The sequence below is a fragment of the Hemicordylus capensis genome, chromosome 13, assembly GCF_027244095.1.
Source record: "Hemicordylus capensis ecotype Gifberg chromosome 13, rHemCap1.1.pri, whole genome shotgun sequence".
NCBI classification, from domain to species: domain Eukaryota; kingdom Metazoa; phylum Chordata; class Lepidosauria; order Squamata; family Cordylidae; genus Hemicordylus; species Hemicordylus capensis.
In genome coordinates, this window is record NC_069669.1 from 20,829,068 (window position 1) to 20,843,742 (window position 14,675).

Consider the following 14,675-nt stretch of genomic DNA (forward strand, 5'->3'; position numbering starts at 1 on the left):
AGCTGGTTTCCTGCCCACAAAGGGCTTGTAGTCTTAAAAACAAAAACATAAGCTAGACACCAGCAATAGCCACTGAAGGGATGCTGTGCTGGGGCTGGATAGGGCTGATTGCTCTCCCCCTGCTAAACATAAGAGATTCATGCAGGGATGGAAATGAAAATGGGCAGGAATGTCCTCCAAAGATTACTCCATGGAGAGAGTATCACCATTTGTTCACTGCTACCCTAACCATTTCCTCTGTGCAAAAATGACGGCAATTTTACCCCAACCATGTGGGGGTACGGATAGAGAAGGGGGTGATAATACAGAGAAAGCTGTGAGTGCACCAAGGCTATCACCTATTTTGCAGATCTCAGGAGGTCAACTGTCCAGCTACACGTCCCTGTCTCCTTTACCCAGCCTGGCTAGGCTTATCAGGACCGGCCTCAGAGCAGGGACAGGGAGGGGGTTGAGCATCACCCTTTGCCTCCTCTGTCCCAGGCTGCTGGTTCCTTGTGCCGGCCCCTCTCCGGGGGTCCCTGACACTCTCCACCAGCCTCCTCCTCATCCCTGGCCAGTTCCTTATATGCCTTCTCACAGGCTATGCCTCGCCTGCCACCAATTACGGGGCCAACGCCCCTCTTTATTCCCTGTAATGGATTACCCCTTACGGCTGTTGCCCGCGCCTCTCCCCTTTCTCCTTCCTCCAGCTCAGACCCGCTTCCTCTGGGAGCCATGCTGCTGATGCTATCCTTGCTCGCCTCCCCTTCGGCCTTATCAGGGCTCAGCTCCTCCTCCACTGGAGCTGAGTCCTTGCCCGTTGGCAGTCTTTCCTCCGTCTCTCCCCAGCTGCCACCCGTCCCTGTTGGACAGAAACGTTGCCAAAATCACTATCAGCATCCGACTCCTAAGATGGTACAGATAGCCAAAATGTGTGCGCCTAAATAACCACACAGGAAAACAGTGGTGAGCAGGAGCATTTCAAGAACACTGCCACCAAACCTCACCCTCAACTTTTCCATTATTCAGCGGGCTCAGGATGCTTAAAGAGTTCATTTAGAGCTGAACAAATGGTTAACAAACGCATCACTCTGCTTTGCTCTTCAAATTCACATCTCGTGTTTTTGTGCTGATTTAATACCAGCAACCCTAAGAGAAGCACAGAAGTGAGTTATTAGAGGCAGACAGCATCATGAGGATGGGATGCCACAAGTCTCTCTGTATGGGAAGCCATCCTGGCTTTCCACGGCTTATTTCAATTTATTGCATCTAAGAGTGCACCTTCAGGAAAATAAGCACCCTCAAAGCATTTTCGAAAATATTTATTTTGAAAAAGTCACTCTGTACAAATTTGAACTGGAACATTCTCAACACTGCAAGGTTTATAAAAAAAAAAGACGACAGATTGAAATAAAAGCAATTTCTTTTTCTTTTTTAAATTACAAAGGTAAAAACTAACAATGGTTCCTCAAGAAGCTACTTTAACGATATACATTTAAACGCACTCAAGCTCAAAAATATATCATCAGTGTATCATATACTTTTGTATTTGTGTTGCACTCCGAGTCCCACCCAAATGTCTGTCTCAACAGATGACAAAATCATTTTTATAAATTCCCTTGTATGCTTAAGTGATTCACTAAACTAGAGTTCAGAAATGGTTCTGCTAACAGTGTACATTAGCCTGAACCCCAAGAAAAACTAGCACAAATTTGATTATTTCTCTCCAACTAGCTATGAAAAAAGGGGGATTCTTCTGTACATTTTGTTACAAAAATCTCTGTACACATCCATGTTAACTCATGTATATTTCAGATGGAACAGTATTTCAGGAGTCTTTGTACCAATTACCAAGGTAAACAATAAAGAAAACACTTTTTTTAAAAATTAAAAAAAACTTCACACAGTTAAGACCCACGATGTGGGAACACAAGCTGCTTTAAAAATGATTGACGATCAGGAGCAGGCAACATTTCTGTTTGTACCTCGTGTCCATATTCTCACATTTGACATAAAACAAGATTCTTCAACACCCTGCCGAACACCCCCTTTCTGTCCGCAAAAGTGATCCTTGCGTGGTATGCACGGGAAATCCCTCCGAGAGCGGAGAGACAGCGGTTACTCTGGTAAACATGATCCCATAGAAGACTATCAAAAGGTGGCGTTGCGGTGATTTGAGAGAACCGGCAAAGTCCAGGTTCAGCATGGACCCTTGGCATCCCTCTCTCTGTCTTTCCCGCTATAACAGAACAAGAGCGTTGCGGTGCCAGGTCAGAGCCAGGGGTGCCAAGCGGGATCCATGCGGCAGAGGTTATCCAGGCTGTTTGCCGCGGCGACCAGTGTGTTGACTTTGCTCTCTCCTCCTTCAAACTGAGCCAGATTGTGCAGGCGGGTCATGATGGCGGTAACAGCTTTCTGAACCAGGGAAACCAGCTGCTGGCTGTCCATGTTTTCGGGCTGCCCGGCTGCCGAGAGCGGGGAGGAGGTATCCTCTTGGGTTTTCTTGTGCCAGGCAATGATTTCATCTCGCAGCACCGTCTTCAGGATGCCATCAACCTGCGAGAAGAGGGGGAAAGATAATTATGTTTCACTAGGAGGAGCTGTCAAGGGGATTATGGATTTAGCTAAATTGTAATAAAAGTGCACCTCGGCATTTTGGCCTTGCCATGTAAATCGAAAGCACTCTTTTTATGCGATTCAGACAATCACCATCTACAGTGAGCCATGAAAAGCAAGTGCAATATAATTTGCTTTTCTCTTCAAGGGGCTGATTTGGCTGGCAAGCACTTCCAGAAAGATCAGGTTACTTGGGGCCCTAGGAGTCAAGTCAGACCGTTGGCCCACCTAACTCAGGATCGTCGGCAGTGACCGGCCACAGCTCTCCAAGTTGCAATTCAGTAGTGTGGCCAAGTGGTCTAAGGCCCCGGATACTCTTCTGAGGCACAGGTTTGAATCTCATCACTGCCGGTACATTTGGGGATTGGGGCTGGAGCTCCGTGGTAGACCATCCATGCAGAAGGTCCCAGTTTCAATCCTTGGCAGCATCTCCAGGTAGGGCTGGGAAAGACTCCTGCCTGGAACCCTGGAGAGCCAGTCAGTGTAGACCAGGGCTGCTCAGCGTTGGCCCTCTTGTCGGTGTTGGCCTACAGTTCCCATAACCCATGGCTTCTGGCCACTATGGCTGGGAATTATGGGAGTTGTAGTCCAAACACAGCTAGGGGGCCTCAGTGGAGCAGGCCTGGTGTAGACAATACTGACCAAGGTTCTGACTCGGTACTGCTTGCTATGTTACAGCCAGCTATCTTTCCCAGCCCTACCCGCAGGCATCAGGGATCGGACCCAGGACCTTCTGGGTGCAAAGCAGACGTTCCGCCGCTGAGCTACAGACCCATCCCCCACCTGAGAGGGTTCTGTACAACAGGATGTTCAAACTTCAGACCAAATCGGAGAAGATCACACGGCCAGGTCATGTGTGATACTTTTGCACCAAGTACACCTGTGGTATACTTGGTGCAAAATGGTGCCACCTCACTGCCGGAACGTTCATCCTGCTAACACCTTGGAGTTTAAGAAGAAAACCAGCCCCTTCCTTTCGCAAACGGCACCCTGCCATGCGCTGAAGTCCATCAAAGTGACGATGTATCTTTAGCTTCCTCCTCTGCTAACAAGCTGCCAAGACAGATCCTTGTTTACGCCGTTTCCCGAAAGCAACAAAATGCCGCCGCATTTGTCATCCGCATAATTGTTCCGTGTCGTCAAGTCTGCTGCCATGACTGCTGAGGCACGTTAATTGCAACCCAACAGACCACACGGACAGAGACATCCTCCCCACTTTGCGTCCTGCCCAAGGAACAGGACCACCAGCCAGAATTTTGACGTCTGTGGTATAATAATACAGAGAAGTTAAATAATTCTCTAATGGTCTGGGAAATTCTCTTGGCTTCAGCTACCTATCAAAGTCATTCGGAAAATGCTGGGTGGCAGCGTTTGGAGATGGGACCATACAGCTCAGTGGGCCATCCCAAAGCATGGTTTAAGGGCACACATGGTTTAAGGGCACCATGCTGATGCTAAGCAGGTCTTGGTGTGTGGCCAGTGCCTGGGTGGGAGACCCATGCATGCCACCTTTGGGGATGGGGCCACAGCTCAGAGGCAGAGCATCTGCTTTGCATACAGAAGGTCCCAGGCTCAATCTCTGGCAGCATCTCCAGGAAGGGCTGGGAAAGGCTCCCGCTTGAAACCTTGGAGAGCTGCTGCCAGTCAGTGTAGACAATACTGAGCTAGATGGACCAAGGGGTCCAAAGATGGACCAAAGCGGCTCCCTAAGTTCCCAGATGTCCACCTGGACAATTCTGGAGCTCCCCAATGCCCACTGATTTGGAGGCCCCCCCACCCCAAACACACTCACTGTGACGCGCGCAATATTTTTCACACGTGGGTTCCTGAGGGCTCAAATGGCACCTGAACTCACAAGAATGTAAGAATATATTACAGGTCTACAGCCATCCTTGCCACCCACAGTTTTACCAACCGCAGTTTTGAGTATATGCAAGTGGGAAATTGTGACAGGTCTTGCCAGCCGTGACCTGAGTTATCCACGTTGGGCAAGCTGCTTTTTCGTGTTTTCTTGAGGGGTTTCAGAGGTTCGATCTGCTCATTCCTCTTCCCGACCCTTGCCAATTTAAAATGCCTTTGAGTGATTGGGGGGGGCGGGGTTTCAAAAAATCCCCAGAGGTTCGACGGCTCATTCTCCTTGATGGCTCTTGGCAATATTACAGGGTTTTTTGTGATCCCCCCCCCATTTTTTCCTTTTTTAGAGGTCTTTTTGCGGTCATGGTTCCCCTAACTCCCTGTTTCCCATAGACTTTAATGCTTCGCCAACTGCAAATTTGCCAAAGATGAGGTTTTGTCAGAACTGAACCCTAGCAGTTGGCGAGGGATGGCTGTATTTATGCAGATATGCATTAGCAGAAACATTTCAACACACAATTTAACATATCCTCATCCCACATATTTCTTTCCCCACTCCCCCCACACCCACCCAGCACCGCCCAGGACAGACTGAGGAGGATTTGGAGGCCCCCCACTGGGGGGGGGTCTGGAGGCCCCCCACTGGGGGGGGGGTCTGGAGGCCCCCCACTGGGGGGGGGGTCTGGAGGCCCTGAACTTCAGCCCAGAAGTCCAGGGGTAAGAGCGCCTCTGTATGTCCCTCTTCAAATAGAAAACCCTGGTGAAGAGTCTAATGAAAGCTCCTGATATGGAAAACTCCACACACTGAAATATCAGCCACACATACCTTAAAGTTTGGCTGTGCAAAACAGCGGGCGACGGCAATCATCGAGGCAGTGAGCGGTCCAGACACGCCAATGGTGGTGAGGAACTCGGAAATATTTGGGGTGAGCCGAAACGGGACTGGACGGTTAGCATCAAGGTCTCCGGTTGAATCATTAATATCGAAGCGGAAGTAGGCCACATTGAGTTTGCCGGTATCCTAGTGTTAGTTAACAACAACAACAAGAACAAGATACACACATCCAACATTAAGTCTGAAATGGGGAAGAAAGGGATGAAGACCTGAAATGAAGAATTTCCCCCCAATCAATAGCACCCATGAATGTCCTACAAAACTTACCTGCAATCAAGGCGTAAAAGAAAGGAGAAATTTGAAAAGGACAATTGCCCACTGTGCTGAAACTCACACTTCCTCCAGGCAATACCAGCACAGCACATGGTTAACAAGAATTTCAGATATGTACACTATTCCTTATTAACGGGCGTGTAAAGATGACAGACAGAAATGTCCGTCACAAGGTATCAGTCTTGAATAATGGGCTCTTTTGTGGCGCTGGTGGGGAGAGAACTGGGCAGAGAGGAATCTCGGTTCTTTTTCCCAGCTGAGAATAGTAACATCATTGTCTGAATAAGCACCTGGAAGCCAAGGCTGTGTGGTGGGCATTCAAAAAGAGGGGCGATCCCACCTCCCTCTTAATTTCAACGAAATTTGCCAATCTCTGCATGGATCAAATTCCGCTTGAAGGTCACGGCTCTTGGAACACAAAGACCACGGCACATTACACAGGAGTGAGCGTCTGCTTTCAGGAGAGGCTCAGGACCAAGCCAGAGAAGATGCCGGGAAATTCATGATCAGCTCACCTGTGGGTTTGCCGAAGAGGTGTGTGTATGTGGTGAGAGTGAGAGTGTGTGTGTAACCCTCTCCCTCTGTGCCAATTCCCCCCTGATCTAAAGCACTCCACGATATCACAATTTGCCCCACAGGTTAAAGCAGGAGTTCTCAAACTTGGGTCCCCCAATGCTCTTGGACTACAACTCCCATCATCCCCTGAAGGGCTGGGGAATGATGGAAGTTGTAGTCCAACATTGGGAGACCTAGGTGGGAGAAGAGCCCTTTGCAGTGGCGGCTGGCGATCTCACAGTCGTGAGATCCAGCCCACTGACACTCTACCTCTTTTGTGATGGCCCTTTCAACACCCCACGAGTCATCACTGGGTGCCGTAAGCATCCCCGTGATCAACAGACACAGGTGAACCAGTGGCCAGCAGGCGTACCTGGGCAATCTGAAACATCTCGGGGTTCAGCCTGTTCAAGTGGAAGACGAATTCTGCAAAGCCGATCAGAGCCAGCTGGATGGTGAACATCTTGCGGAAGGTCCAGTAGTCGGTGGCGTTGGGGAAGGTGTGCAGAGCCCATTCCTTCAGCATGCTGCGGGGAACCATGTTGCCCTGCACTTCTTTCAGAATATCCCGGAGGACCTAAAGGGGAAGGCGGGGGAGACACGGTGAGGACCCACGATTCCTGTCACATCTCCAGGAGGCCCTTGCAACTGGAATTACGGCCGCTACTGGGGTGGGTAAGGTTTCGTGGCACCTCCGAAAGACGCTCTTTCAGAGATTCCTTTAAATGAAGTCCTGGAAATTGCACCGCCTTCGACTCCAGGAGGCAAGGGCCACAAAGAGAATGACTGCAAGGAACAACCCCCTTTGGTGATTTCGGGGAGGAGAGCTGGTCTTGTGGTAGCAAGCATGAAAGGCCCCCTTTGCTAAGCGGGGTCTGCCCTGGTTTGCATTTGGATGGGAGACTAGATGGGAGGGCTGTAAGATATTTCCCTTCGTGGACAGGGCCATAGTTCAGTGGCAGAGCATCTGCACTGCTTGCATGCAGAAGGTCCCGGGTTCAGAGACTCCTGCCTGCAACCTCGGAGAAGCTGCTGCCAGTCCGGGTAGACAATACTGAGCTAGATAGACCAATGGTCTGACTCAGTATATGGCAGCTTCCCACGTTCCTAGTGTACACACCCTCTCTTACAGCAGCACTGCAGAAACAGATTACTGACTTGGTACAAAATCTCAGGAAGTTTTCTCCTAGAATTATGTTTGCGGCTTTCTTATGTTCCCCCTGGCAAAAGGTGTGTGTCCTGCATCTCACCTTCCTCTCCGGCCATAATTACCCTCTATTAATCAACTAAGGTGGGGAGTTAATGAGGCTCCCGTGAGCGTGTGGGTCTGCGCAGCCTGGCCGCCATACTAATGTGATGCAGGCCGCCAGCGCCAGCCCCTCTGGCAGTGCCGCTGTGAAATATTGCTTTGCCAATAGAAGGGGGCGGGGGGGGGAGGGAGAAACAGGCATGAGACGGATACCTCCAGAAGAAGCCAAGGGGAGCGGAGGGATGCTCCTAGCGGACCCGGGGAAGAGGGCCTCGGACTGTACGAGTCCCGGCGACAATACCTGATGGCTGGCCTGGGTCCCCCGCGCCTGGACGGTGGCGAGCCGGTCGTAGTAGCGCGAGATGGGGCTGTCGTGCTCAATCCCCTTCTTGGCACAGCGCTGCTTGTAGATCTCCACCAGGGAGAGGGAGGAGGGGTTGTCTTCCACCAGGCGCATCTGCGGAGAGACCGCCACGACTCGGGGGACTGCGAAACGGGCCCCGGGGAGGGCGGGGGGGGGGTGAGAAAGAGAAGGGGGAGAGGAAGACAGAGAAAGGAAAGCCAGTTAATATGATATACCGGTCCTGAGCAAATCCGCACGTTTTTTCTCCTTCATGGTCAGGATAATTCCTTGGCCTGGCCTTCCAAGCAGGGGAATGGGGCTGCAGCTCAGTGGTAGAGCATATCTGCTTGGCACGCAAGAGGTCCTAGGTTCAACCCCTGGCAGCATCTCCAGGTAGGGCTGGGAAGACTGGAGAGCCACTGCCAGTCAGTGTAGAGAAGCCCGAGCTAGACAGACCAAGGGACTGACTTGGTATAGGGCAGCTTCCGACGTGTCGGGCTTGGGCATCGTCCTCACCTGTGGCCCTTCCTGTGACAGGGATCCCCAGATGGGGTCGACTACAACTCTCATCCTCACCATCCGGGAATCCCTGTGACCGAGAAAACTGGCTGGCGGCATCTACGGACCCCTGCGACCCCTCCCCCAGAACCTAGGGCCCCAGAACCTAGGCCCGGGCGCCTCTCGCACCTCGAGGCTGAGCACGACAAGCAGCCTCCAAGTATTTGGCCTCCAGGAGGAGGCCAAATACTTCTGGGCCTCCCTTCCATCCTTGAGAGCCAAGCGGCCCCTCGCTCTGGAGCACCAACCTGTGAAAAACAGGTGCCTCTTGGTGGTCTCTTTCCGCTTCTCCAGGCAGGGGTTCAGAAGGCGGAGGAGCTGCAGGACACGCTCTTCTCGGCGGGACTCTGTCAGGCAGGCGTCGTTCATGACCAGATAGGGGTAGATCTTCCCATTGTGGCCCCGGATGTAGAGTCTTCGGGCGGCCGTGTTGTGCTTCTGGACGATCTCGACTCGGGGCATGAATCTGTCGAGAAAAGCGCGGAGGGGGTGGGTGGGAGATAAAAGCACCGGAGCTTCAGAGGCTAAAGCTTCGTTTCACTTCTTGGAAATGAAGGCTTGATTTAAAGAAGAAGAAGAAAACTAAAATCCCAGACCTAACGCTAAGAAAAGGAAGCATATTAGCCACCAGGCAGCTCACACCCCCATTCTGAATTTTCCTAATGAGGTGCAGCCTTTAAGAAGCCATGTTTTCTGCTCTGCGGCTCAGCCTGGATCGGGATTTGCAGCTCCCAGAGAGGAGTCTGGGAGCTGAAGGAGCATCCCTTCGTCCTGAAAATGTCTCTCAGACCCTGTGGAGCTACAACGTAATGCGTCTCATCAAAGGCTGGAAAATAACAACACTGAGTGGAACACCATTCATAGCATCAGCCTCACTGCGGGCAGTCTGTTTGTGGGACAGCTGTGACCCCTCTGCCAAAATGGCCAACCCCTGGCAGCCTCTCCAGGAACTGCTGGGAAAGACTCCTGCCTGGAACCAGGGAAAGCTGCTGCCAGTCTGTGTAGACAATGCTGAGTGAGATGGACTCAACAGAGGGCAGCGTTTGAAGCAGAGCCAGAGCTCATGAACAGAGCATCTGCTTTGCATGCAGAAGGCTCCACGTTCCCTCCCTGGCAGCATCTCCAAGATCGGGCCGAGAGAGACTCCTGCCTGCAGCCTTGGAGAAGCCGCTGCCAGTCTGGGTAGATGATGCGGAGCTAGAGGGACCGAGGGTCTGACTCGGTAGAAGGCAGCTTCCGATGTTCCCAAGGCTGCTCGGCTTCCTCTTGACTCCAGCAGCAAAGGCACATCCTCGGCTCTCACAGCCACACGGGGGGCCTTTTAGAATCACAGACTGCCTCCCACACATCAGAAAGAGGCTGCTTGTTAGTCGGGACTGGGCGGAGAAGAGCATCCCTTCCCGTGGGCAGGCCTCGCTTCTCTGGACTTGAAGGCAGGCAGAGCCCAGATGCATTCGCCTGCTGAGAGCCCCGGGGGAGATCTGACTAAGAGCTGGCAAGGCACTGGAGTAGATCATCAGACCTCTGCGGGGAGGGGAAAATTTAAAAGGCAGGGTGCTACTAATGGCTGGAGGAAGCGGGGGCCAATCTGAGCTGCCCCCGGGTGACCCGGCCACATTTTCCTCAAGGAATGGTTTTCGGAAACTTTGCTTGGAAAGGAAACTGCCAATGGTGAGGAGTGGAGAGACGCAGAAATTCCAATGGCCAGTTTCTTCATCTGACTTGCCAACTGTTGTGTTCTTGGGGCTTCGCGATCCTCTGGACCAGGGAGTCTCAGCGTTGGATCCCCAGATATTACTGGACTTCAACTCCCATGATCCTCAACCAAAGGCCACTGGGGCTGGGGATTCTGGGAGCTGAAGTCCAAGAACATCTGGGAGAATCCCTGCTCTAGACCAGGCCTGGAGATGGTGGCGTTGCCAGCCACCATCTGCAGGGAGGCTGAAGTTGAGCAGCCCTACACCTTTCCCCCTTCAGGTCCCACCCAGAGAACGGTGGCGTGCACTTCCCCAGCCCACGATGTGCAGAGGGGCTCCATTCCTTGCAATGAGCAAGACGCGTGTCCCTCTTCCTCTTGGCCCCAGGGCTTCCTGTCTCCCCTGGGTTGGATGGAGTGTCGTGTGGCCATTCAAAGGCAGCCTGGCGGCGGCGGCAGCGGCTAGCGCAAGTGGTGCCCTCTCACAGCTGGAGAGTCAAGGTTGCCTACCCTAGTCTAGGGCAGGGCTGCTCAACTTTGGCCCGTCTGCAGATGCTGGCCGACAACTCCCATCATCATCCCTGGCTATTGGCCGCTGTGGCTGGGGATTATGGGAGCTGTAGTCCAAAACAGGACTACACTGGGGTGCCAACGCTGAGCAGGCCTGGTCTAGAGGACAGAGAAGCCCCAAGAACACAAAAATTGGCGAGGCTTGGCTTTAGCAGCACACGTTCCACTTCTGCAACCAGAACTGAAGCTGCGAGCGATTGATTGATTGATTGATATACTGGCAATGCAATATGCATAATGGATCTACATTCCTGAAAATTCTTCTCTCCAGACCTTTTTAGTGGGTAGATTAAAAGAAAATGAAAAACCACAAACAAATTGTTTATTTATTTAAATTGTTTAACAAATTGTTTGTTTGAAGCATTTTAATTGGTTTTAAATGGTTATGAATTGTTTTTAAATTGTGTTTATATTGTTTTGAGCACTCTGTTTTAAATGGTGCGTGTTTTTGCGTCCTTTTAAACTTTTGTACACCACTCAGAGCCTTCAGATGGGGCGGTTTATAAATGTAATAAAATAAAATAAAATAAAAGAAAGAAAGAACAGACGTTTCAACATACAGATGTCAACTTCAGTGTTTCATGTCTCACTGTTAAAAATCCACACTCTCACATCCCAGATACTCTCCCTAAATCTAATCAGGTACCTGATTAGCATGTGGGGGGGGAGGGGAGGGAGGGGAGGTGGAAAAACAATGCCTCTTAAAGTCAGCATCTTAAGAGTCTGAACAGTGTATGCTCAAAAGAAAGATAAGGAAAGCATTGTATTTAGACAAGTTACAGCCAAGATCAATGGTAAGGAAGAACTGAAAGAAATCTTAAAGTATATAGGCTATTAAAGAGGAAGTAGTAACTTAGTTTGCACCCTCTCCACTTTCCCCCAGTGTTAAGCAGGGAAAGCTGTGAGTCATTAATTGCCCCCCCACCCACTTTCCTCCTCATGTGCAAATCAGGTGCCTGATTAGATTTAGGGAGAGTATCTGGGACATAAGAGTGTGGATTTTAAACAGTGAGACATTGATGTCTGTACTTTGAAACGACTGTTCTTTATTTGCAGTTTTTAATTTTCTTTTAATCTACACAATAATCAGGTTTGGAGAGAAGTATTTATTTATTTATTTATTTAACATAATAAATTTATTTATTTTATCCCGCTCTTCCTCCGAGGAGCTCAGAGTAGGGTACATCATTATTTTTATCCTCACAACAACCCTGTGAGGTAGGTTAGGCTGAGAGATACATGACTAGCCGAGAGTCACCCAGTGAGTTTCATTTTTGAATGGGGATTTGAACTCGGGTTTCCCCGCTCCTAGATCAACACTCTAACCACTATGCCATGCAGGTTTGAATGTGGATTCGAACTTGGGTCTTCCCGTCCCTAGTCCAACATCCCACCACTCTTCCATTCCACCCTCCATTAGCTCCGCTGCCTCCATCCCAGCATCTGGAATTTACCTTGCAATCTTGATGTAATAATGTGTTGGCTTCGGCATCAGGAACTCGCCAGGAATTTCTACCTCTGCGGTCTGGGCGGAGAAGTTGCTCAGGAAACGACATTTCTCCTCAATGAGGAAGAACTTGGGGAGCTGCTTGGTCTTGGCCTCCAGGATCTTGATCCATTTCTTCAGCTTCGAAATCAGGTTGTGGAGCTTCGTGGAGCCCGGCACGCTGAAGTCAAAGTCTGGCGACAGGAGAGAAAAAGGAAGCTCTGCTGGTCAGAAATGGGAAGAATCGGTTTGGGACAAGCCAGTGAAGCTTCTCCCACTTAAATGCAGGAACTGAAGCAACATTTGGTCAGCTGAAGGACACTGGGTGGGCTTAGACCACCATGTGAAACCACCAAGTTTATCTTAACAAGCCTGGAATGGTGCCACAAGCAATTGCCAAATCCTGGTTTGTGCCTCCAGATCATGGCTTGTTTGGACCTTGCCCCTTCTCCTTCCCTCCCATGATCTAGGCTTACCTCTCCCTGGGCCAGTTCAGACATCACGGAGAACCTCGGTTAAAGGCGGACTCCACACAGGATGCTGCTAAGCCTTGGGCACGCACGCTCCCGACACCTATCCCTGTGCCAGCATCCATGTGCTATCTAGCTTAAAAGAAACCAAGACTGCCCGTGACGTCCAAACTGACTGATCTCAGTTTTATTCTAGCCTACTTACTTCAAATATGTCGATATTCAGTGTTCCCTCTATCAGGGATTCCCAGATGTCGTTGACTACAATTCCCAGAATCCCCTGCTGCAATGGCTTTTGCTTGGGGATTATGGGAGTTGTAGTCAACAACATCTGGGAATCTGTTAAGAGGGCACACTGCCAATACGTGTAAATTACTTCAAACCTTGGGTTCAGATCTCAGCATATTTGAAGCTAGTAGATTAGAATAAACAGAGACTGGCTGGTTCAGATGTTGTGGCCAATTGTGGCTTATTTTAACCTAGATTGGGGTGCTCATGCAGGGATGGGGCAGGGAGCAGGTACACCCAAGCTTCAGAGCTGTCCAGTGGAGTCCGATTTTAACCAAGGTTCCATGTGACGGCTGAACATCTGTGAAAGAGCCCTAAAAGAATGGAGGTACTCAAACAAGCCATGATTAAACTCCTATTGCGGGGTGAGACATCATGCGAAGCCATAGCTAGGGCAAACCAACCAACTTCAAATCTTGAGTTTAGACCAGGCCTGCTCAACTTAAGCCCCCCACCTGTTTTTGGACTACAACTCCCATAATCCCCAGCCACAGTGGCCAATAGCCAGGGATTATGGGAATTGTAGACCAACATCTTCAGGAGGGCCGAAGTTGAGCAGCCTTGGTGTAGACCATCTGAAATAAACTGTGATTTGTTGACGGGCATGTGTTCAGACATATGAACTAACTACATTTAGACAAAATAAATCATGGTTCCACATGCTGTCTGCTCATCTCTGTTCTCTGGCTGCATTCAGACAAAACAAGCCATGGTTCCTGGGTATGAGAACATGCTGTCATCCAGAATTACATATCCAGCACTGCAATTCCCGCCCCTGGCTATAAGCACAACAGTATAGGAAAAAATGTTTTCAGTATACATTTAAAACAGTATAATTTAAAATTATTATAGCAGTTACATTTTAGCCTAACACACAGATTGCCAAGGAAAGCCGCCTAAAACCGATGAGGGCTTAGCAAAAGCAATTCAAGCTGGGACGTTCCAATTTACGTTGAGACAAAACGGCAGAGATTACACATTAAATACGCTTGTTTGGCCATTTATTTTCCCATTAAGTGTGCTACTGGGCTACTTCCGTGACCGAAATGTTTTCTTTTTCTTTTTTAAGGCCCTGATCTTTTCATCCTGTACAAAAGAAATATATAGCATCCACTGGACCAGTGTTTCTCAACCACCCGTCCGTGGACCGGTGCCGGTCCGTGAAGAGTTGAGTGTTGGTCCGTGCTGGTCCATGAGGAATTAATCCCCCCAACAAACAATTTCGAGCCAGTGGGGACCACTGCTGCTGGGAGCTCATTTCTAGGCAGGCACCGCTCGCTGCTGGGATAACGTTCATTTCGAGGAAGCTAAATCCCAGCAGCGAGGGCTGCCTGCCTAGAAATGAGCTTTGGAGAGCTCCCAGGGGTGGTGCCCCCCCGGGCTTGAAATTCTTTTGGGGGGTGCCTGGGGGTGGGGGTGCCTGGGGGTGGGGCAACCCCTTTACTAACTGCTGGTCCTGGAAACTGCGCACAAAGAATGTACCGGTCCATAACTCCAAAAAACATTGAGAAATACTGCACTGGACAGTTCCTTTCCATACCAATGAAACTAAAACTGTTGAGGAGAGCTGGTCTTGTGGTGGCAAGCATGACTTGTCCCCTTTGCTAAGCAGGGTCTGCCCTGGTTTGCATATGAATGGGAGTCTTGATGTGTGTGCACTGGAAGCGATTCCCCTTAAGGGATGGAGCTGCTCTGGGAAGAGTGAAAGGTTCGAAGTTCCCTCCCTGGCAGCATCTCAAAGATTGGGCTGAGAGAGAGTCCTTTTCGTTTGTCCAGAGAATTTTGGAATTCATATTTATTTATATAGATACTCTGGAACCCTGAAGTTGGGCAGTTAGCCCAT

At 50.2% G+C, this 14,675-nt stretch overlaps 1 protein-coding gene across 12 annotated transcripts in view; it reads right to left on the bottom strand.

Annotated features, from left to right (window-relative positions):
• Nucleotides 1-1,286: 1,286 nt before the first annotated feature.
• TRRAP (transformation/transcription domain associated protein) overlaps nucleotides 1,287-14,675 on the bottom strand; it is a 251,773-nt gene continuing 238,384 nt past the window's right edge. For all 12 annotated transcript variants that reach the window (XM_053276785.1, XM_053276784.1, XM_053276783.1 and 9 more), the window contains 6 exons: nucleotides 12,043-12,268; nucleotides 8,571-8,788; nucleotides 7,723-7,907; nucleotides 6,546-6,749; nucleotides 5,276-5,470; nucleotides 1,287-2,535 (listed from right to left, as the gene is read on the bottom strand). In XM_053276785.1, the coding sequence (XP_053132760.1) occupies nucleotides 2,251-2,535; nucleotides 5,276-5,470; nucleotides 6,546-6,749; nucleotides 7,723-7,907; nucleotides 8,571-8,788; nucleotides 12,043-12,268 (1,313 nt within the window). In that variant the 3' untranslated portion in view covers nucleotides 1,287-2,250. The remainder of the gene's footprint in view (nucleotides 2,536-5,275; nucleotides 5,471-6,545; nucleotides 6,750-7,722; nucleotides 7,908-8,570; nucleotides 8,789-12,042; nucleotides 12,269-14,675) is intronic.